At 35.9% G+C, this 25,010-nt stretch overlaps 1 protein-coding gene across 3 annotated transcripts in view; it reads left to right on the plus strand.

The window, feature by feature from the left end:
- Positions 1 to 9,473, plus strand: part of LOC149770994 (uncharacterized) — a 41,270-nt gene extending 31,797 nt beyond the window's left edge. The window contains exons 4-7 of one of the 3 annotated variants that reach the window (XM_089948914.1): positions 624 to 706; positions 5,707 to 5,834; positions 5,979 to 6,067; positions 6,680 to 9,473. In XM_089948914.1, the coding sequence (XP_089805040.1) occupies positions 624 to 706; positions 5,707 to 5,834; positions 5,979 to 6,067; positions 6,680 to 6,684 (305 nt within the window). In that variant the 3' untranslated portion in view covers positions 6,685 to 9,473. The remainder of the gene's footprint in view (positions 1 to 623; positions 707 to 5,706; positions 5,835 to 5,978; positions 6,068 to 6,679) is intronic. The other 2 variants (XM_089948913.1, XM_089948915.1) reach the window with 2 other exon arrangements.
- Positions 9,474 to 25,010: the final 15,537 nt, after the last annotated feature.

Raw genomic sequence — 25,010 nt, forward strand, 5'->3', positions numbered from 1 at the left:
ATATCTTCGGTAAATATTCTTTACATTATGACAAAGAAGTGTATATTTTAAAATAATTATTGTTTGTTGTTAGAAAAATAAAAATAAGACACATTAGGGCCGTTCCGTGATTCATTGGCTTCAAACGTTAGCAACGGGCGCTGTGATTCAATGGTTATCATGCTGGACTCGCAACCTAAAGGGTGCTGGTTCAAATCCTACCTTGCGTCAGCCAGGATCGGCTACGGTGGTGTGCCATTGGGCATGAACTCCAATTGCCTCGGCACTAAATAAACTGTGTTAACGTGCAGAACAATATTAAATGAATGAGAAATGTAAAATCCTAGAGGTATGGAATATAATAATTTGGTATTTCGTACTTGTAGGTTATGGTTTTGAATGGAATAATTTTCACCAAGACAAACGGTAATTCCTACGACTGACACGACTCTCTCATTTAATATGCCTTTAAGATTCCTTCTTGACCCACGTTTGGTGACTGTCAGCGAGCCAGATTGATCAGTTACTTATATGTCTCTCATTTTATATGCATTTAGGATTCCCCTCTTGTTCCATGTTTGGTGACCGTCTGAGAGCCATGTCAATCAATTACATATATTTATCTCATTTTATATTCCTTTAAGGTTTCTCTCTTGACCTTTGTTTGGTGACCGTCAGCAAACCAGGTCAACAAGATATCACAGAAACGTCTTCAAATTCACCCAAGGTATGTTATGAGTGGTAACATCTCGAGCTAAACTTTATATTCTTTATATTAATGGTTTAGAATTTGTTGTATCATTCAGTTATGAGCTACTTCACACTAAGAAGTTATCACTTCTCCTGTTACAAAAATATCATTATTATTAACAACAACAGCAACAGAACAAATAAGAATGAGAGTAACGAAGAGGTCGATGATGGTCATGGTCAACGTTCCCTCTAAGTGACTGGTAGATGTGCGCGTTGAATTGTGCAAGCATTACGTTATTTTACCATTAATGTTGGATTGAATATTTGGTTATTCTGATCTGCTGCGCGGAGAACAATTCAGCTGCGCGGGGATGTCTGAGCAGCAGCGCGGCCGCACGCGCGCAGCTTAGAGGGAACGTTGGTCATGGTCATAATCATGATGGCAGCTTTCATAGCCGCAAGCCATGGGAGATAAATCCACTCTCCCCATTATCACCAGTACACGCCTGTGCCGAGATTTCCTTGCCTCTCATTAATCTGCATAAATCCGCTGAACTAATCATTGAGAGCACGAACACATTTTTCTCACAATTTAGACTCGACATGACATTTCACGCTGTTTGAATGAGCCAATCCAAATGTTATCTTCCAAGCAAAGTCACTGATCGATATCACGTTCATTTTCATCGCCGTGTAAGACATTTTTACACTGTGTCTTTACTTACATATTTTTTGTGCGTTCTCTTGAAAAGGGATAAAATCACAGCAGTGGCAGGCACTACATCATAGCTAGCCAAAGTTTCAAAATGTTAATGTTAACATATCTACAAGTTGCTGGATCAATCAGATATTTCATTGCTAATGGTCAGTGAATTTTATAAGACGCAGTACTGCATTTAGTCAAAACCAAATTGTTGAAAATTTAGACACCGTTTGTTTATGATCAACACAACTGGAATCGACTCATAAATAAGCAGTTTTCTACTGCCGGTCTGTAGTTTGCATAAGTGCATCATTTCCCTCAAACACGCGCGTAACGGCTTCCCTCTAGTACGTTGTCAGACTATCGATGTTAAACTTACAAAGTATCCTTCTGAAGTCAATTGTAACCACCATTTTCTGCCGATGTTCAATGCACCGCTGTTACACGCTATTGGTTAGTTGGTATTATCTGATCTGTGAAGGGAAGCAACTACTTAAATCCAATAGATGTCGCTAGTACAAAGCACTGAAAATTTGATCTATCATAGATAGATAGATACTGACATTATATAATTGTTGTATTGTTTAAAGAACTTTAAATTCCCTTTATTTCGGTGATTGATTGATGTGTGTATTTTGGGTTCTAGAGTATAAAGTTGGTTCATTCATGACACAATCAGAAACCGCTGAGGATAGTGTATTTTAGAGTAATTCAGGCTGACATTTTGAGTATATGGGATCAGACATTATGGCTAGCTGTGTGCTTAGATCATTTACAATTTCCTTAAGTACAATATCCAAGGAAATTTCAACCGCAGTACATGAAAATAACATAGGTGTAGGACAACATTCTCTTTGCTGTGTATGTTCCAAATGCAAACTACATCACCATACACATCACACTTTCTCAGAAGAACATACTTTTTGGATAGCGCCCCCCCCCCCAAGACCACAAAGATATTGTTATCGTATGATTTAATATTGACTGTGTAGCTAAAATATTTATGTCGCAAGCATCGAAAGAGTCCTTGCTGAATGATTCTAAAATTTTCCACCACAAACCACATAACATTTTTTATTAGTAGCAAAGTCCCACACAAACCGAGCCACCACCCACCCCCCCCCGCCCAGCCCCCGATGAAAAGTGGGCTATTTTAGAAATTAACATTGCATTTTCTCAATGTAGCAACCAATGCCATGCTGAAAGACAGGAATATGAAACTTGCCGCAATTATTCATGCTATGTAACTTATAAAGTTTACTATTTGAAAAGGGATGTAACATTTCAAGTTAATGAATGTCAAAAGTCAAAGGGTAAAATGTTTTATTCTTTTCTAACACTATAAAGAAAAGGAATTAAAGAAAAGGAATTTCCCAGGGTTTTCTCATTTGTTATGGTGGCTATTTAAAAATGACATTGTATATCTTAGGTATTACTAAAAGAATCTTTAATTCCTTTTATATTTGGTGTTTGACTGATGGGTATATTTTGGCGTTTGACTGATGGGTATATTTTGGCATATAGAGTATACAGCGTGGCCTTACGCTAGACCCGCACCTATCAAAACACTGCATGCTCCGTTGGTCATTTTTACTTCACATCATTATGACTGGTACAGGTTGTAGTCGTTTTTGAAAGTACACATCATCATGACTGGTCAATGCTATATTCGCTTTCAAAAATACACATCATCATGACTGGTCAAGGCTGTATTCGCTTTTAAAAATGCACATGATTTTGACAGGTACTGGTTGTATTCGCCTTTAAAAATATACATCATAACCAGGGCCGTAGAGAGCGATCACAGGCCCTGGGGTAAAAACACCCGGGCTTCTAGTTCTTGTTCAAAGAAAACTTTTCTTTCATAAAATTACATCCCTGATTGCCCTCCCTCCACCCCCCCACCCCCTTGTCGGCCCTGATTATAACGACTGGTACAGGTTGCATTTGCTTTTAAATATACACATCATCATGACTGGTGCAGACCGTATTTGTTTTTTTTAAAATGCACAGTTCTCAAAAACGTAAAATGGGGAAGACTGCGAAGCAGCTGCGGCGTGACAGCCCATTTCGCCAGCGGGAATAAGACTTTTTCATGGTCTTGACTTACTCAAGTTACTGGCTCTTGGTTTTCTACCAAAACCCTCCTTCATCATTGTATTTTTATTTACGAATTCAGTGTTTGTACTGACCTGTACTGTGAATAGTACTGACCTATACTGTGAATAGTACTGACCTGTATTGTGAATAGTACTGACCTATACTGTGAATAGTACTGACCTGTACTGTGAATAGTACTGACCTATACTTGAATAGTACTGACCTGTATTGTGAATAGTACTGACCTATACTGTGAATAGTACTGACCTATACTGTGAATAGTACTGACCTGTACTGTGAATAGTACTGACCTATACTTGAATAGTACTGACCTGTATTGTGAATAGTACTGACCTATACTGTGAATAGTACTGACCTGTACTGTGAATAGTACTGACCTGTATTGTGAATAGTACTGACCTATACTGTGAATAGTACTGACCTATACTGTGAATAGTACTGACCTGTACTGTGAATAGTACTGACCTATACTGTGAATAGTACTGACCTATACTGTGAATAGTACTGACCTGTACTGTGAATAGTACTGACCTATACTTGAATAGTACTGACCTGTATTGTGAATAGTACTGACCTATACTGTGAATAGTACTGACCTGTATTGTGAATAGTACTGACCTGTATTGTGAATAGTACTGACCTATACTGTGAATAGCACTGACCTATACTGTGAATAGTACTGACCTGTATTGTGAATAGCACTGACCTATACTGTGAATAGTACTGACCTGTATTGTGAATAGTACTGACCTATACTGTGAATAGTACTGACCTGTACTGTGAATAGTACTGACCTATACTTGAATAGTACTGACCTGTATTGTGAATAGTACTGACCTGTATTGTGAATAGTACTGACCTGTACTGTGAATAGTACTGACCTGTATTGTGAATAGTACTGACCTGTACTGTGAATAGTACTGACCTGTACTGTGAATAGTGATGACCATTTCTCCCAAAAATCTTTAAAGGATCAGAATCATGCTTTCAATACTGCGTGTTTCACGTTTGTTTTGGACATTACACATATCACGTTCATTCGTTTGCATCCATGAATGTTTCTTTTGTGACTCAGCGAACTCATCCATATCATCAACTTTCAAACTGATCAGACGGCTTATTTAGCTTATCTACAGAGAAACCGAATAAATCTAAAGCTCTTCCGTCTGCTACATGAGCTTAACAATCAAAAGTAGTTCCTAATAGACGATGCTATTTTTAGACTCACATGTTGCGCAGTGTAAAGCAGTGCAGTAGAGGGGGAAAATTCTGATCATGTTATGTTAAAAGAAGAAATGAGCATATAATAAGAGACTCTCAAAGTCTCACAACATGAAATATAATAACCTTCAAGCCCCCCTTCATGTCATATGATACTCTCGAAGCCTTACGTCATATATTATGATGCTTTCCAAGCCACGTGTAATGTGATAGGATACTCTCTAATCCTCACATGACGTATCTGATACACTCCAAAACCTTTGTCCTTCCTTTTTTTGAGTTATCTCGTGCAAGTAAGGAAAGTCGCAACAATCGGAGAAAATGACACATCATGCACGGACGACCTTTTACTTTTTATGATAGCTTCAGTATATTCAAGTAGGTAACGATCTTGGCGTGACGCAGTTTATGATTTGATCAGGGTATAATGCATGGAGTTGCTAATGCATGGAGTGACATGGTGCATGGAGTGATGATGCACTGAGTGGCATGATGCATGGAATGACAAGATACATTGAGTGGCATGATGTATATAAAATGCCGATGAATGGAGTGGCATGATGCATGGAGTGGCATGATTTATTGAATGACATTATGCATGGAGTGGCATGATGCATGGAATGACATGATGAATGGAGTGGCATGTTGCAGGGAATGACTTGCATGGAATGACATGATGCATAGAGTGGATGATGTACATAATGACATCATGCATTGAGAAGCATGATGCATGGAGTGTTTGATGTATGGAATGACATGATGCACTGAGAGGTTGATGCATGGAATGACATGATGCATTGAGTGGATGATGCATGGAATGACATGATGCATAGAGTGTTTGATGCATGGAATGACATGATGCATTGTGTGTCATAATGCTTACATGTCTACGAGAACAATATACATATTTTGTGCAGTTGTAATAAACATTTCATGCATTTATTGTATACCCCAAACATCTTTTTGTCAACTGTTTGTCTTTACTACAGGTACCAGCAAACATTGAGAACGAAGGATGCCAGACATTTCATCACAAACATTGCATTCATACAAGGACCTGTTTTGATCCATCGAGAGAAATATGCTGCCCAGATGGAATCTACAAAGGGCGAATAGTGTACGTAGAATGTTGTATTAACTATGTGAGTCTGTGTGTGTGTGTAAGAGAGAAATAGAATGATAATGTTGTTTATCTCAACTTGCTCCACCACAGTACTGATGCTAGCGACAACAAGCATTATTATTATTATTATTATTACAGATGTCCGTCAGTTGAGACATACTCCAAGTTTTGCACTGACGATAAACACTTGGACAAAAGGAATGCATGTGCTAAGAAATACAAACATGGTATGCATTTATTTTAGTTCAGTTCAACTGATTAATCTCATAAAAATGTTGTTGTTTTTTTGCACGTGGATTCAATCTGTAAGCGAGTGTATGATAACTTGTAAACCTAAGTTACAACACTACACTTAATTATTGCATACCACCGTGTCGATACTATATTAATCAATGTAAATCATGACCTTTAAAATCATCTCTCTATCTATCTATATATCTATCTATCTACCCCCACCTACCTACCTATCTATCTATCTATCTACCTAGTTTCGCTTCTTCTTACATGTATTTAAGGAATATAATATATGCATCATAATTTGCCACCATATCAATCGTTCTTTTAATCAACTGATTGAAATATATAGATTTTTATGTTTGCATTTTCTCTCTTTGGAATAAAACCTGAAACAACATTATTTTCTGTCTAAATTCTCACAGGCCTGAAATTAAATCACATTTCTGTGTATATGAGTCCAAGAAGTAATTTCCATAAATTCAGATATATATTTTGAATCAACTGTACTGTAAACAATAATAAGAATGAAATATTTCTTCCTTTATTGACAATATTCAGAGTCGTTTTCTGAAACTTCATATTGTTAGAATTTTATTTTGCAGGCTAACACATTTCTTTCAGAGAAACGATCGCCCAAGACAGTCGTTACCGAATGTTCAGTGCAACCGTGAGTGAAATAATGATGCCCGAGGGGTCTCAGCTCTTGCCCAAAGAAAGATTTGTCAAGTTAAAAATCAACGCGTTTGGCCTGTGCCATTATACGTTAACAGGAACAACGTTTATAGTATTTTCAGCCAAAAAACACAGGTGGAATGCTGATTCGGATTTTTATCTAAATAAAGATGACTTTGTTTTGAGAAAAAATATCCAAAACGAACATTTGATTAATAAGAACTGCAAGGAATCAGCGCACAAATATGGAATTAATACGGATATTGACAGTGTATCGAATTCTGGACATAAACAATTTTGCCGTACACATAGTTCGGTAACACTGCAATTTATTTTTTGCTTCGGCATGTATTTCATTTTCAGATAATTAGTTTAAGATTTAACACTCTCTCTGCTTTGACAAGGTAAGATGGGGTCGGAAATGTCAGCATGTAACACGCCTAAGTCTCACGTGCATTTTACACTTGCCTTTGCACGCACGGGTTGCTATTATTAAGTCGGTTGAATCAATCCAGAGATCTATGCAAATAGACCGGTCTCTGTTTTGATGTGAACTGTTAGAAGAAAGATAAACAGTCTTCGAAAACCTTTTTTACATAATGCAAATGTAACAAATCATGAGTGAAGAGGACACGGAAATTATTCAATTTTAATGTCATTACACGTAAAAATCCTGTGTATTCACCTGATGCGTCTTATGCACATTTGACATGTGTCACGGAAGTTTGTTTTCTTAAATATTTGTGATGAGAAAACCAACCGATCATCATGTAATTTCTTTCTCCATTCTTTGCCAGTGACATTAATGGCTGCGTTAGCACATCAATAAAAGAAGTTCGGAAAACTATAATTTTAGGACATCTAAGTTCTACAAATTTATCTTGTATAAATAATGCTTCAGAATTGTGTATTTTGTCATTTAATAACTGTTTTCAAACGGAAATGAAGAAAGATTTATTTTCGTTTGCGCATTTATTGCGCGGAATAATAGAGTAAACATAATTGGAGGAAGGTTAGCGCAGACATAATACAAAGAGGTAACATCCGTCAGATTTGAGAGCTTCAGAGCTTTAAACAAAAGACTTGAATGACTCTAAGTTTATTTGCATGGATTTTAGTTCCTCGTTTGTTCATTTCTAAATTCAAACGTGAATTTTGGGTCTTGGCAACCTTGCAGTCTCTTTGGCTAGCAGACGTTGCATCCAAATTTCGATCGTCACTTAATTTTTGTTTGCAATCAACTCTCTTCAATATCCGATTTATCAAGCGTTTTATGACATGATTGTGATTGTGTTGAGGGTCAGAACCTCCACTTAAACAATTTTATTACTATATTTAACCAAGAGATTTTTCTTAGATGTGTACGTTTGTTGTAGAAAGTAAAAGTCACACTGTAACGTTGACAAGACCTAATCGCAACAGGTCATGTAATTTTAGTTACTAGTAATTTGCAGAATCTTTGTGGAAAACTATTTGTAATGAGTTAATACTTGATACATACTTTTCTTGTTTTGGGTACGTTTTTATGCAGTATTTGTTATAATGTCTCCTTACTGATTCAGTCAATGAATTCAAATAATCTGCAGTCATGACACATTAATATCAGCATGCATTCTAAAGGATCTGCAGTCATGACACATTAATATCAGCATGCATTCTAAAGGATCTGCAGTCATGACACATTAATATCAGCATGCATGTTCATTGTTTTTAAGAAGAGGAAGCAGAAGAGGAGGAGGAGGAAAAAGAGGAGGTGGGGTAAAGAAGAAGAATGAAATAGGCTTGAATATGAAAATGCTGATTTTGAATAACATACTTATGAGCAAATATCTCTCACAAATGGAAAAGAAGAGAAAGTAATTCGCACTGGCGAAAAAAATGGCATCGACAGTGGCGATATCATTTTTGTTCCGCTAGTTCAATATCTCTCATCGTGGAATACATCAATAAATGGGGAAATAACTATTATGGAACAGGTTTCTATATAATACTTTTTAATACTTTCACTACTGAGGGCATTGTCGAGATTGTAATTGCATTTTAATTTATTAACTTTGTTAGCCTCTCTGACGTAACTACATTTATGACTTGATGACATTAAGTTTTATGACATTAAGTTTTATGCACAAATAAATGTAATAGTTTCACAATATTTGTAAAGTCTGCGTCTATTTCATCAGTGATATGTTATATTTGTATTTTAGCAGTGATATGCAATTTTTGTAGTTCAGCAATGATATGTTATATTTGTATTTCAGCAGTGATATGTTATATTTGTATTTCAGCAGTGATATGTTATATTTGTATTTCAGCAGATATGTTTTATTTGTATTTCATCAGTGATATGTTATATTTGTATTTCAGCAGTGATATGTAATTTTTGTAGTTCAGCAGTGATATGTTATATCTGTATTTCAGCAGTGATATGTTATATTTGTATTTCAGCAGGGATATGTTATATTTAAGGCTTTACATCAGAGCCTTTGCTATCCCATACTGAATAGGTATTAGAATTTTCTTTATAAAGTTTATGTATTTGATTCGAGCATGACTTCATAGCAAATGGTACGAGTCTGTAAATACTTGTTATTTTTTTATATAAAACATGACTTCAAAACAAACTGTACAAGTCTGTAATTACTTTTTTTTAGGGATAATTACTCTTTATCATTTAACCAAACAGCTATAAATTACATAATCCTGCTATATAAATTATGTAAAGAAGTGGACTTTTTTTTGTCCTTGGATAATAATTGTGATTTTTATTATACATTGCAAATTATTTAATACATCGTCCTAACTTTAAAAATCTATGTGTGATTTGGATTTTTAACGTATTTTTAACAATGTTTCAGTCACATCGCTACGATGTCTGCAGCGTGACAGTTTATAATGATGTCTAGCACTGGAGCATCATGACAGTCATGTAGCATGATGTCCAACCGAATCACGTTATCTTGAAACCAGGCCGACCACTAACATCTTAATGCTGAGCGCCAAGCGAGGTAGTTGTTAGTACCGTTTTTATAAGTCTTTGTTATGACTTGGTTGGGGTTCGAACCCGTAACCTCCCGCATCCGAGGCGGACGCTTTAACCAATTAAACTAACGGAGTAGTCCTCACTAAAATATTGTAGTGAATAGTAGGATTATGTCGTTAATATAGACAGTTCACAGTTTAAAAGAATTTATTTCTGTTGATCACGTTTATAAGATGGACGATAGAGTTTAGTAGGAATAGAATCGTCATTCGAATACATTATCTTGCACAAAAATATGTATGTGCCGCTCTGTCATCGTGATTTTACAAATATGGATTTTGTTACTGGTCGGTTATAACATTCTATTTACATGGTAAGTATGTAAACTTTTATTACAGTTTTCAATTTCAGTAGTTTCGAATAATTTTCTTGTGGCATTGTAATTACATTATCCCCACCCCATCTCAACTCCATCCCCACTTGTGTTGTGTGGCGCTGCCTTTCCGAATTACCTACATTTGTTGATGCATAATTCCATTTCTCTTACTTCATTTAACATTTTGTTAAATAATGTAGTTCACCTGGAATGATATATCTAAAGTCTTCCATTCCAGAATCTGGTCGTTTTATCCAGATATACGTTGAGAGTACGTGTGCAACTGGATTGTGTATATGTATGTTTTTCTGCGTGTCTTTTATTACCAGATGTGTTATTCTCGTTAAATAAAGATTATTATTGTTATTATCATTATTATTATTATTATTGGTAGTAGTAGTAGTATTGCCTACGAAGTATAGATTTCAAACAATTCTGTCACCCGAAGACGAATATATTTATACTCCAAAGACAATGAAGCATTAAAATCGCTGGCTATTACATAAAATACAGGTTTGTCACAGTTATTCATTAATTAGATTGTCTGGAATCCCATTCAAAAGTCATTGCCAACTTTAGGTGTTTATGTGCTTAAATAAGTTTTCTGGAGCGAAAAGTGGTGAAAGGCATTTTATTGTGTGCCGCTGTGAAAGTAACTGATAAGAAATTGTCGTAGACAGTGACTGTTGTAAATGTTACAAGGATTCTGTTCAAAGAGTTATAAAAATAAAGGTACTAGCAGCTGCCTCTCTTGGCGCCCAGCATTAAGAAGTTAGTGTTAGGACTGGTCGGCCTGGTGTCAGGATAATGTGACTGGGTGGGACATCATGCTACATGTCTGCGGCATGATGCCCCAGTGCTAGATATCACTATAAACTGTCACACTGCAGACATCGTAGCGATATGACTGCAAAATTGTTAAAGCTACGTTTAAAATCCAAATCACACATACACGTATTGAAAGGTTTTATTATTTGGATACACTAGGGTGTCCTCTTGGTTATATTAGCTTTTTAGATACAGGTATTTGTGGACATCTTTTATTAGTTGAAGATAAAGATACTTCCTTGCTGGACTGTCTTTCTCTGTCTCATAAAGAAAGGTTTACGCTAATTGCGGAACGCGTACCCAATTAAACAGAAATGGTGTGCTCGACATTGCTGGACTCTTTCTCGGCTTCGTAAAGCAAGGTTTACGGCTATACGATAATTACAGAATCACGTACCCAGTACGTACGATGTGAATACAGTGGTGTACCCGACTCTGTTGCCCTTCCTTCCATGATGCGTGTAACCCAGACAAAGTTCTGTTACAGCAAGAACAAAACGGGTAATTTAGAGGACGCAAGTAAACTATTGCAGGAAACAGTTGTTACTATATTAATCATTTATTAAACTTAAGAAAATAACAAATTTTTCTCGTCTTTCTCGCTTATAATTAGATACAATTCCGAAGGTCTTTGCTTGGAATGTGAAAAAAGAATTTTCTGTTGAATGATATGTCTCGCCTGCTTCATCTATATAGTGCATAATCCAAAACCTTGGCATAGCCAGTTGACCAAGAAAAGTAGGTCATTACAACCAATATTTTACTTTATATGGATGTTCACATAAATGATAAATGTGATCGCACGTATGAAATTGCCCAACCATATACGCAACCGGTGTCTAGGAAACTTGGCTAAAAGAGATAACGTGTCTGGCATACTTTCCACAATTAGTCATAATCGTTGGATATTTCTAACTACAATTTGAAAAATAGTGTGCTTGTGCAATTCTCAACTGTTACATTTCAAGTTGCTTTTTAAATTTGACACCATTTAGCCACTATTGTTCCGAGGTGGCATTACATATATTACATTACATACAAACATACATACATACATACATACATACATACATACATACTGTAACAACCAAAGGGGTTTCTTGACCGAGGGATGTCAAACCTTGGCGCGAATCCTGCTACAAGTCATAAGTTTCCCTCGATTCCAAAGACCTCTATACAACTACTGTTGTAAACTGAAACGTCCAACGTGTCCAATCTGTAAATAACTTTACTCTAATTAATACAAGACCACAAATCTCAAAGCTTCCCAATTGTCTGTGAACCGCACAACTGCATGATTTCTCTTCATTAACTTTCCTTAACGTAGCGCCAGTATTTCGCGCCGTGAAAGTAGACAACTCAGCCACCTTATACAGGGAAATATATATATACTACGCCACCTTAGGTCAGTCGAATCATGATTTTAAGCCACATTTCGCCAGCAGCTTTGCATCGTATTTACCACCACAGCAACATAAAACGGCGCCTGCCGACGACGGAACTGTCCCTTTTCGGTTATTCTATTGTATAATTTACCAATCTCCAATCGTAAATAATTCACCTGGAGTCACAACATCAAATTTATACAACTAGATTTTAACAGGAGCTACTGAACTTCATGAACATTCATGCGGCTCCGACCTGAATTCACCAAAAGTAAACCATGTCATCATGGAAACTCACTAACACTTCACTCCGTGACGTTTGCACCAAGTATTAGACAGTTCCCGAATGACGTCATCATCCGCCATATTTGTGGTTAGTTGGCACATTGACCGTTGACTTTATATTGTGTATGGAAGTTGAAATAAATTTATTGAATCTCTAAATACTTTTACGAAATTTACATACGTAAAGAGAACGCAAATCAGGCTTTCTGTAAGTATCTATATTTATGATTTTTAAGTTGACTTTGCTTCAGTGTGCCTTGTTAATAATGGTAAAGTTTGGTAATCACATATAGGAGAAACTGCCAGGTTGCCCGTCGACCAGGTAAAATGAATGAACCCTCTAACAAGTCTGAAGATTTGGAAAAGAATTATTCTACCCTCGGTCCTATATGGATGTGAACTATGGTCAGGTATCACAAACTCGAATATAGAAGAACTTGAGTTATGCCAGAGATATGCAGCGCGACGTATGCAAGCTTTCGATAAATATTCACCTACGGAGGCAACGAGTAGTACCTTAGGACTCTCGTCAGTGGAAGCATACATAGATAGGATGAAATTGCTCTTTTTCAACCGATTGTGTAAAGGCGATTGGACTTTTATCTGGAAAAAGATTTTCATTATGCGCCTATGTCAGTACCTGAACAACCCACTAAAACAGACGGGATTTATACCTGATATTGACAGAATAACTAAGAAATATGGTATGGGAAGTGTTCTTTTAGACTATGCAGCAAGAGTACAAACTGAAAAAAAACTCATCTGGAATAGACATATTATTGATATTATTCAAAACCATGAAGAAACTACCTGGAGAGCAAATATGGAACTAAGGGGTGATTTAATTCACTTCAGAAACATTCATTTGGACTTAAAACCAAGTAATATATGGTTTCTTGGGCGTAAATTTCCATCCATGTTATGGCCTGTCTCTGAAGTAATGAAACTATATATCATGCCTGTTGGTAAAGTTATGGTATGCATACTCTGTGGAAAAGAGACTGACGACAGAGCGAAACATCTTATTTTAGGCTGCGAAATGCTGCTTGAGGAACGAAACGTTTTCTTTGAGAGAGTGATTGACTCTTTAGAAGTGAGAGACGGGGTTAACTTATTCAATCAAGAAGACGATATATTGTTGGAGACACTTCTTGGAAGCAGGGTTGACTGCATGTCGTCTATTGACGATGATGTATCAGATAGGCTCATGTTGGTGACCGCAAACAGCATAGCTTCATTCTACAATAAAATGTGTGCCCTACTATCAACTAACATGCTCTAACATGATATAAAAAGTAAGTAGCAAATTAACATTAAAAATAAACAATTCAAGGCCAAAGTCTTCTTGTCAAATCCGCAAATTTTGTTGTATGACAGCTGTTTGTGTGTGTGTTTATGTATTTGTTTATGTATTTGTTTATGTTTATTTCCTAGAGATTTCTATATGGTTTTCTGTATTTATATATCTCATTTTGTAAATGCATTAGTTGACGATGTATATATCATGCTTGCGTTCTCGTCTATGATGTGTCTCATAATCCTATGATATGTATAATATGTATCTTAGCAACCTGATATACTCTTTGTTGTAGAGGTAACTAAGTCATTTAGACAGTCAGTCATAGCTAAATGCATGCACGCACGCATACGCGCAAACAAGTATATATATGCATAAATACATGCGTCATATGAAGAAAAAAAAACTACATATAGAATTACACTGTTATACGTTTTTCATTTCATTTTCGTTACTATCTCGAACTTAATGTTAAGCACATTACACTATAGACGTATTAACTTTTCGAAATATTATCATCATCAAGCAACTGTTAAAAGATCAGTGCCTTGCTCAGCCAAATGATTGCAGATTTGCATAATTGCAGGTATTGAGATATTTCGTTTTGTCAATACGGTAGCTGACACAGTATTACTATTGTATTTTTGTCAATTTTCTGTTCTATTTTATGATCTTGTATTATCATGAATTTGTTTAATCTGATGTAATCTCTTTTTAAGAGGAAATAAAGTCAGTCAGTCAGTCAGTCAGTCATACTGGGAGTGAGAGAGATAGCTTTCTAGCGCGAACTTTCACTCCGTTTATACAGTGACATGACCCCTACGATTCTATTACACGAGCAACAATGAAGTGATTTCTTTTTTATCAAAATTGCTTTATTACCAGGATAATACAGTAATGTATATTATATATATCATCCCTTCGGCGACATATGCCCTATTTGCAGCTAAGACTACACTTAAATGCGTCAAGTGCCCGTATTATTGTTTGTCATGGTCTATTTTCAGACGGGAAAATCCCTACTTCCATATAACAGAGTGGGACCTACTTTAAGGTTTATGAAATCGGATAGAGAGGTGCTACTCAATCTGTCTCCCCTAATTTTAGCTGCAAACGTTAGTAATGAACCGACCATATAGAGTGTTAGATGTACTGGTGCAGACACTAAAATCAACCATGTCTGCCTTAAGAAGGATGTCCATGGCGCTAAAAGATCAAATGTGTCTGAAGCAAATTAGTGTTCGTCTTCATTTAAAGAATGCAATTTGCTTTAACAATGTTGTTTTCAAAGTAGATCCGCCCTCCATTAAACATATCCTTGAATCGGAAAGGGAACATGTCATCATGGGTACAACTAATCTGTATCGCTCCGGTGGTCTAATGGTTAGAGCGTCTGAATCGGATGCTGGATGTCGCGGGTTCATACCAAAGATGGTAAAAATGGTACTAACAGCTGCCTCGCTTGGCACTCAGCATTAAGAGGTTAGTGTTAGGACTAGTCAGCCTTGTGTCAGGATAATCTGACTGGAAAGGACATCGTGCTACATGTCTACGGCATGATTCCCCAGAGCAAAGAAATCACTATAAACTGACACACTTTAGACATCGTAGTGATATGACTGAAAATTTGTTAAAACTACGTTAAAAATCCAAATCACACACACACACACACACACACACACACACACACATATATATATATAATCTTTACGTGTATACTTCGTGTTTTACTTCACTAAAGCCAGGTAAATTAGTTTACTATCGTAATAAAATTGTGTCCTACATCAAAATTATGGCCCCAAAATGCAAGTACGTTAAGAACCAATATAATAAAAGAGACGCTATATCATCCTTTAATAAGAGAATGGTGTATCCGGCCCTGAAGATGTTTAAAATAAATAAATAAATTAGAAAAAAGTGGCCAAGTGGTCTAAAGCGCTCACCGTTACGGATCACTACCATCTCATCTGTATGCGTCGGTTCGAATCTCAGGCTCGGCCATTGTGGGTATGTGAGAAAGCTTGCCGTAGTTTCTCGCACCATTTATACTGACCGCCATGTATAGCTTATCATATGCTGAAAAATGGCGTCAAACCCTATAACAACAACAACAACAACAACAAAAAACCCACAAAAACCCAAACAAAACTATGCCGATATCCTCTCAACTTTTGTTTCTCTGGATATAGGGAACAATTACATGAACACGACATGAATCTGTTGTCATACGCGTTATAATGATCAGGTGAATTCCAGAAAGTGTTTTCTGAGGCTTAAATAGCAGGTAAGCGTATCAAAAGTTCATCGAGCTGTTTTCACTTTTATATCTGTTGTAACAAAAAGACTATTTACTATTCACCGATATGATGAAGCAGTTTTAAAGCACTGTAATAGGGGCCCCGAGTGGCCAAGTGGTCTAAAGTGGTCTCCGTCACGGATCACTGCCATCTCACCTCTGGCTGTGTTGGTTCGAGTCTCGGGCTCGGCCAATGTGGATATGTGAGAAAGCTTGCAATAGCTTCTCGTGGGTCGGAGGTTCTTTCCGGGGTTTTCCAGGGTTCTTCCTCCACCATTAATACTGGCCGCCATGTATAGCCTATCTTGTGCTGAAAAATGGCGTTAAACCCTATAACAGCAACAACAACAACAACAACAAAGCACTGTAATAACTAGCATCATTATGTATCCACCATGTTAGATCAATAAATAAAGCAAGCCATTTGTTGTGTGATGGGATCTCTCTGTCTCTCTCTCTCTCTCTCTCTCTCTCTCATATTGTTGTTAGATCAAGTGGTCATAATTGCTCCATCAAAGTAGGTCAGACACTCTTTCCTAGATGCTTATGGCTTGTACGTTAAGCTAATTTCAGTGTCAATTCACATTCATCATTCTGTGAACATCTATAAAAAATTTAAGTCAGTTGCGTCACGGGAAAGGGGGGAGGGTGGCGGACCGCACCGGGTGACACCATCAGAGGAGGTGACACCACAATGACTGGCTATAAAAATTTTGAATTTTTGTGAAGGAAGGAGGTCCATGGGGGTGACACCATGAGTTACCGCTCTGGGAGACACCAACCCTAGTGACGAAACTGAATTAAGTTGTGGTTAAAATGCCGTACATTTTTTGCTCAGCTGTCTATGACAAATGTTTGGCTTAAGCATCATGCAGACGAAGCAGGCGAGACCTGTCTTATTCGATCCTAGCAAAGATCTTGTGGCGTGACGGGTTGTTATGTCGCCACTGTGGTAGGTGTGTTATGGTTAGGGTGTGGTGTTACAAATATTCTATTTAACTTATTATAGAAGTCCCGCCAAGGCTTGATTTTGGTTGGAAGTTACATTAGTGAAAGATAGAGGTAAAGCTCCGAGCCCCCAGCCAGCAATGCTGACGGTTAAATGATTGAATATACAAAAACGTGAAATTCGATGAATAACAATTTAATGACAATCCAATAATCAAATGATTAAAATTTCCCAAGTACTCTCCTTCCGCTCCACCCTGTGAAAGCCTATTGCATTATTTGATTAGTAGTGTGAGATAGCTTTCCACCTGTCCTTGTATTATACTCATCTGTGTATTTTTCTCTCCTATTCTTCCATTTCATTCTCCTCTTCCTCCCGACTTTCTCCAAATTCAACCCCCTCCACTTCTCCGTACTCCTCCCCTTTCTCCACTTCCTCCTCTTTGATTCCTTTTCCTCATCCTCCTTGACTCTCCACCGACTAGATTTGTCGACTCCGACTGCGCTGCTAGTCTCACTTCCGTCACCCCTTTTAGAGACTCGGGACTAAACGGATACGGAAGTTCTGTCCCCCCAAAAGCTTCATGTGAAACACAAGGATGGAACAATATTTTGACTCGCAATAAGGTTTGTACGAGGAAATGTTCCGTTGTACTTTCAACATCTGGAAAGTATCCACCCAGAACCTTTTAAGGAATATTTTGCAAATTTCTCGAGGACAGATGCAAAGGCTTTGTCGATTTCATTATTAATAGACTCAGTGTATTTATGGTTTAAGGCCACAAGGACAACAATATGAAGACGGATTTGATGTTATGGATGGTGCAAAACTATTCTGGTTACATGGGCAGGCATGATAAATTTCACACTTCGAGCAATATCAATATTGAATTATGACAGAAGCGCTGTCTCACTCAAACGCTGTAAAATTTATGCAAGTACCAGGCGCATACTTGCTACAAGTGTTAGAGCGTCTCCTTTTCGTTTAAATCTGCTTGGGGTACAAGTCCGGTAATCTTGAAGATCACGAGAACACTAACACAACTTGAATTCTGGAACGAAATTAGCTGGTGGACATACACAACAACTTCAACATCGATAACAGTGCAATACGTTGACGGTTTTGTTCATCTTCAACTATGGGTGCAATTTCCACCCGCGTGCCCGGAATGGAATTGTAATATTTATCATGCGTGCAGCTACCTCGAAATCTGATACGGATCTACGGTGAATCGTAATAACTCAAGTAAATCTCCTCTCTTGCGCCTCCTGATATTTTTATTCAACATTCTCACTCAGATCGTTTTAGTTGATTTACAGTTGGTTGTGGTTTATCTAGGGTAATTGGTTGCACAAATGGGCATGGTTAATTCTATAGTTCTAATAACTCAAATGTACCTGATTTTCACATCCCGCTTGGAATTCGTATCCCACGCTCTTGCGTGAGTTATCTTAGCTGAATCACAGTCGATGTATTGGTACATGAGTTAAAATTATTGTAAAGTTACAAATTCCATCAATAATTTTTTTAAAAAATATTTTTACTTTAGTAGGATCATAAGCTGCAATCGATCCAGTCCTAGCTATTATTTCATTCACTTCTGTACCTTTTTCCTCAACGGTGTTAACGTCAATTGTTTCTACAACAATAGGTTTTATATTTGTTGCGTTGGTGAGGTTTCGACGGCGCGCATGACGATAGCTCGCGAACAGATCCGTGAGGTTGTCAAAGCTGGTTACGCGACTTTACTCCCATACCACATTTCAGGCATAATCGAGCACAGAGGCCAACATGTAACGGGAGCAAATGTGATTTACTGTATTCATAAAATCATGTTCTGTATCAGAGTTCATATTTTCCAAGTCATACCTAATTTTGGTTAGTTGGATTTACAATGATTTTTTTTCCTGGTTTACTTTAGAGCTAGGGTCCTTACAGTCATGCTACCATGGTGGGACAATGATTGGTATTCATACTTAATTTTGGTTAGCTGGATTTACAATGATTTTTTTTCTTCTGGTTTACTTTAGAGCTAGGGTCCTTACAGTCATGCTACCATGGTGGGACAATGATTAGTATTCATTCTTTTAGGCAAGGTATGCAATATGAAAATATATGAATGAAAACAAAAATACAAAAATTCTTTGCCAGTATTTTTCTATCCTTATTACTTAATAGGAAAAGAAATTTAAAAATTATCGGGAGCAAAATTATAACACAGGAAATTAAGAGTTTATATATTTTGTTGAAAAAATGAATCTTTTGTAAATGTTGTATACATAGTTATAAGAGAAATACACGTCTGTTCTTGACGAATAAGTTTAGTCCGTATGAACATATTCAAGACACATAGGTCGACCAGATTATGCTGGAATCAAATGTTGATTAGAACGGGCATTATTTGTTCACTACGTATTGCTGTTTCTTTTATTTACTAGAAATTTAAAATAGGTAACATAGACTAGTCAAAACAGAAATAGGTCACATAGACTAGTCCAAAGAGATATGTGTTATCCGGTTCTTTTTTCCTTCATATCTAACAATTTGTGAATACAAGCACAAGAAGCAAAGACGAGATTAAGGACGTGAAGAAAAATATCGGTTTAAGAGGGTTAATTTTACAAAATAAATTTTTAATGTTGCATTTCTGTTTTTACATTGTGTTTTTCAGTTTACAAGCAGAGAAAAACAAAGATTAACAAAACTGGTCAATACAGCTGGAGAACAGTTCAAATATTGAATTTGCGAGGGTTGAAAAAGCTGGAAAGGCAAAATGGAGGACTTTAAAACAGACCAGAATCAATATGGACGAATTTCTAAACCGGAAATACAAAGGAAAAACTATTTTTGTGTATTCTGACAAGAATTTATTAAGGGGGAGATCACTTAGTTTATCATTAGGAGACATAATAATAAAGAACAAATTTAGGATGAAACACATAAAATGATGCAGCAGAACTTGAGAAGCCAAGGAAATATCACCGTATTATTGCTGAATGTTTTGGACGTTTAAAAAAATTTGCATCGATTTTACAATGAGGTCTTTCAAACTGCATGTATTAGGAACGCTCAGAAACTTTTATGTTGGTGTAGTGTGATCTTTCAGGTAGTGATTGCTCAAGAATCTAGAAGTAACCACAACTTTGTTTGGGAGACCATTCATTTTCGTACCAGAAATCAGACTTTAATATAAACAGGTGCAACGCATGCATTTTTTTTATTATTTCTTTGCAGTACATAACCTATTTAACGATTTGTTCTTACACGTTTTGTCAATCAAATAAACAATTTAATGTTTGTAAACATATTACAATTAACTTGTTTTGGTATTATTTAATAACGGTTAAATGCTGGATGTATATTTTGTGTCACAGGTATTTTGTTATGAAAGTTTAAATATTAACTCCGAATTATATGGTAAGAAAAAAAAAATAGCTTTCCTCAGATCTGTCCTCTTACAGTTAAATTTTCTTTTCAGTTATAATATTTTTGATATAGCAACAACTTATTGACGGTTAATCTTTTGTTACAGCTCAATAATTGAGCAAACGACAAACTCGAACACTAAGAGAGAATCATTCCAAAATACACACCCATAGTTTTGTGTAAAGAAATGTCAAATTAATTGATTTTATATGATTTGGTGTTATTTTTTTCAAGTTGAGTTGTCAAACAACATAATAATTATCATGCTAAGTCTTGAAACTTAACAAATGCATTAATTTCCTTAATTAAAATCCACATTAACCGCCATTTTTAGTAAAGTGTTTTTTAGATTACGTGATGGCTCGTCACATTATTCTGCGTTATTCTTGTTAAAGTGCAAGAAACAACTGGCAGTAAACTGCATCGATCATTGTCTGGGATATTATAGATTTACATATATTAGCCGATAAGGTATACGTAATAATGCAGTGACGTTTTATGCCACAATAATGCAGTGACGTTTTATGCCACAATAATGAAATGAATGACAAATACGGTTTGTGTTCATGTTCAAATTTCACTGACAAGACTTTCGTCCGAACGTAAATTTAAATGTTGATTCCAGTTATCTGATTGGCTGAATATCAGTCTGACTTCAACCAATCGGGTTTCTTAAGCCTAGAGTTGTCATAAGACTTATGTGTGGATTGCCTTGGTGTTTCGTAGCACCGACCTAATAGTAGCACCAACCTACTAGTAATACCAGCCTTGTGTCACTTTGTAAGTAGGTTGGTAAATCTTGGGGTTCTTAGATTTTAGCAGCGGGGTTTCAAAATTTTCAGCATTTGAAAGTATTTAATACCATGTGATCATATTGCAATGACCTATTTCAATTAGACTATTCAATATAGTATGGTAAATTACTGTATTTGCTTGTTTTATATTAGTAAAACATTTATTTTGTATGGAAATCTCTTTTTAAACATATCAGAATTCAGTAACTGCCAGTGAAATGTCACTTACAAATACTTTTCAGTTAACACTGTAGTGAATTAAATGAAGGTTAAGAATGTGAAGCATAAATATATGACCAATTACTGTTGATTCATGACACATTACTGTTGATTCATGACACATTACTGTTGATTCATGACACATTACTGTTGATTCATGACCAATTACTGTTGATTCAGAACCTGGTATTATTAACTTTGTCATTGGACACTGAAATATATCACACATTACTGTCGATTCATGATCTGGTGTTATTAACTTTGTCATTGGACACTGAAATATATCACACATTACTGTCGATTCAGAACCTGGTATTATTAACTTTGTCATTGGACACTGAAATATATCACACATTACTGTCGATTCATGACCTGGTGTTATTAACTTTGTCATTGGACACTGAAATATATCACCCATGACTGTCGATTCATGACCTGGTGTTATTAACTTTGTCATTGGACACTGAAATATATCACCCATTACTGTCGATTCATGATCTGGTATTATTAACTTTGTCATTGGACACTGAAATATATCACCCATTACTGTCGATTCATGATCTGGTATTATTAACTTTGTCATTGGACACTGAAATATATCACACATTACTGTCGATTCATGACCTGGTGTTATTAACTTTGTCATTGGACACTGAAATATATCACCCATTACTGTCGATTCATGATCTGGTATTATTAACTTTGTCATTGGACACTGAAATATATCACCCATTACTGTCGATTCATGATCTGGTATTATTAACGTTGTCTTTGGACACAGAAGTATATGACTAATTACTGTTGATTCAGGACCTGACATTAGTAACTTTGTTATTGGACACTTATAACATTTTTTGAAGGTAGACAATACGTGTAATAGGAGAATATAGATTTCAAACTATCTAATGACCCAGCGGTATCGGTCCAGTCTTGTTATATTTTGTTTTATCTTTGAAATAGGAAATTAACGGGTCATTTCAAATGCAATATGCACACCTGTATTAGTAAATGTGGCATAAACATGGGATTTAACGGCACTTTGGCATAACCCTAGTTATATAGTGCCGTCTCAATGTGCTGTTCGAAATACAAACAGAAACAAAACATACAGTATCAAAGCAAAACCTTAATGAAGATAAACCCTTCGATATAAACGTAAGGGACAGTACTTTACATTTAAGGTGACAATATTTTTATGTAACAAGGATGCATTCCTAATTTGATGAAACGTCATCAGTTTCATTCATTATCAAATCTAAACGACAGAAAGAGATACATATATTGATGAAATCAAGTAGATCACAAATACAGACTTTTCCATTTGTAACTTGGGGTTTGTTTCTTTTATAATGATTTCTTAGTCTTGTGGTGCAAATGTGATTTTTTTAAAGATACTAATGATAAAATGAGCATTTCATTTCATTTCTGCGAATTGTTCGCCAATTATTAATTTACTAAACGTAGATCTTTACTATAAAATATATATTTTATAACTACTAAGGCAATAACCAGACGTATTTTGTACATAAAATAATTGTCTTTATTTTTTTAATTTTAATGAACTTGTATTATTTTAAAATGTATTTAGTTTTGAAGGCTTGAAGAAACCGTTTATGCCAGTCTTCTCACATTTAGCCAGTATTTAAACTGTGTTATGCGAGAGAGACCGACCGACCGACCGACAGACAGACAGAGAGGATTCTGACTCATATTAATATTTGTTTCAAGTGTGATATAATTCAAATGACATTTACCATTTATTTAAATCTATATCTTGTGTTATTTATGTTGAATTTGTATTATTTATTGACGTTTCTTAATTGTATGTTATTTACATCTGTATTTTGTATTTGGTCTTGTTCAAAATCATGTTCATGGTGTACCTGACCAGTAACATTTATTTTCTAAACAACATAACACATATTAAAATATTTCTCTTTGACTCAATGATTTTGGATTAAATATTCTGATCATTATCAATGGTAAACATTTATAGTCTTGATTCTGACCTTAGATTATAATATTGTGATACATCAAAGGACTGTTAGCACATCTCCACATTACAGGCCATCAAAGGACTGTTAGCACATTTCCACACTATAGTCCATCAAAGGACTGTTAGCACATCTCCACACTATAGTCCATTTTCACTCGAGCACGTTCCAGACTATAGGCACATCAACACATTCGATATTGGAATTTGTTTGGAATACCAATGGTATTCAACTGGAGCTTCATAAATTTTGACTCGTTATAGATCTTTCAGGACCATTTGGGATTTAATTCACAATACTGTCCGTTCTTTTTAAGTGCTCACTTTGTATTTTACGGAAATACATTATTTGTTGAATGTTAAAAAACATGTTGGTTTTCGCTCTATTCTGTGATTTTGTTTATCATATATATATGTTGTTTACAATGTCATGCGAATGCAGAGTGAACACGATTAAGTGCCAGAATACCATTGCATTCCATGCATGATATCCATAGTAAGTTTAGGTTACGAGAATTTAACAGTTTACATCTGAGTAGTTTGTACCTTACACTGAAACGCATAGCATGAAAAGCTTAAAAATAACACAGGAAGCGAAACGTATTCAAATAACTCATAGTTTGAATTTGTTTTCGTCTGTCCTAGCATTATTTTCACGCGTGTAACATGTATTATAGACTCGTGTCTTCCGTCGCACAATGAACTGACAGACTTACACCGCCAGCGGTGAGCATCGTAGACTCGTATTTGCCGTCGCATAATGATCTGGTAGACACTACATACATACATACATACATACATACATACATAGACATTGATCGTCGATGCATTATGGGAAAGATTATCTCGTTCTAAGATGCTCTCATTGGTGTCGGCTGTGGACACGGATAACTACAGAAAATTATGAATGACACATTCTTATGCACTAGCCAACCCGTTTCTTTGTACATTTTGTGTCATCTAAATAAACTGCAACGTTGAGACTTTTCTGTGTAAAACATAACGTAATTTTATACTGCAACCTTAGGTTGGTTTACAAATTTCAGTAAATTTTACCACTTTTATTATAGGGTAAAATATATATCTTTGAAAAGCTTTGCAAGCAAACTACACTTTGTACAACACTTACACTTTGTACAATACTTATAACATTTTGCCTTTATTGGGAACAAATATTTTATGTAACATTTTTCAGTAGGACTACACAGTCTGTTATACGTATTATATAACATTGCGAGCTGAATCAAGGCCTGTAACACTTGTTATGTATTATTTTGTAACTGTTCGACAATGTCTGGAACACTTGTTATATAAATATATTGCAAGCAGAATGCACTGTTTGGAATACGGTTTATGTAACTTTATATTATAAATAGGTGTGTGAGGGAAGGATTTCTGTAAACTAATCACAAGCATATTGATTGTAACAAACT

This window comes from Sinohyriopsis cumingii, unplaced genomic scaffold, assembly GCF_028554795.1.
Source record: "Sinohyriopsis cumingii isolate HCF-2022 unplaced genomic scaffold, ASM2855479v2 utg002140l, whole genome shotgun sequence".
NCBI lineage: Eukaryota > Metazoa > Mollusca > Bivalvia > Unionida > Unionidae > Sinohyriopsis > Sinohyriopsis cumingii.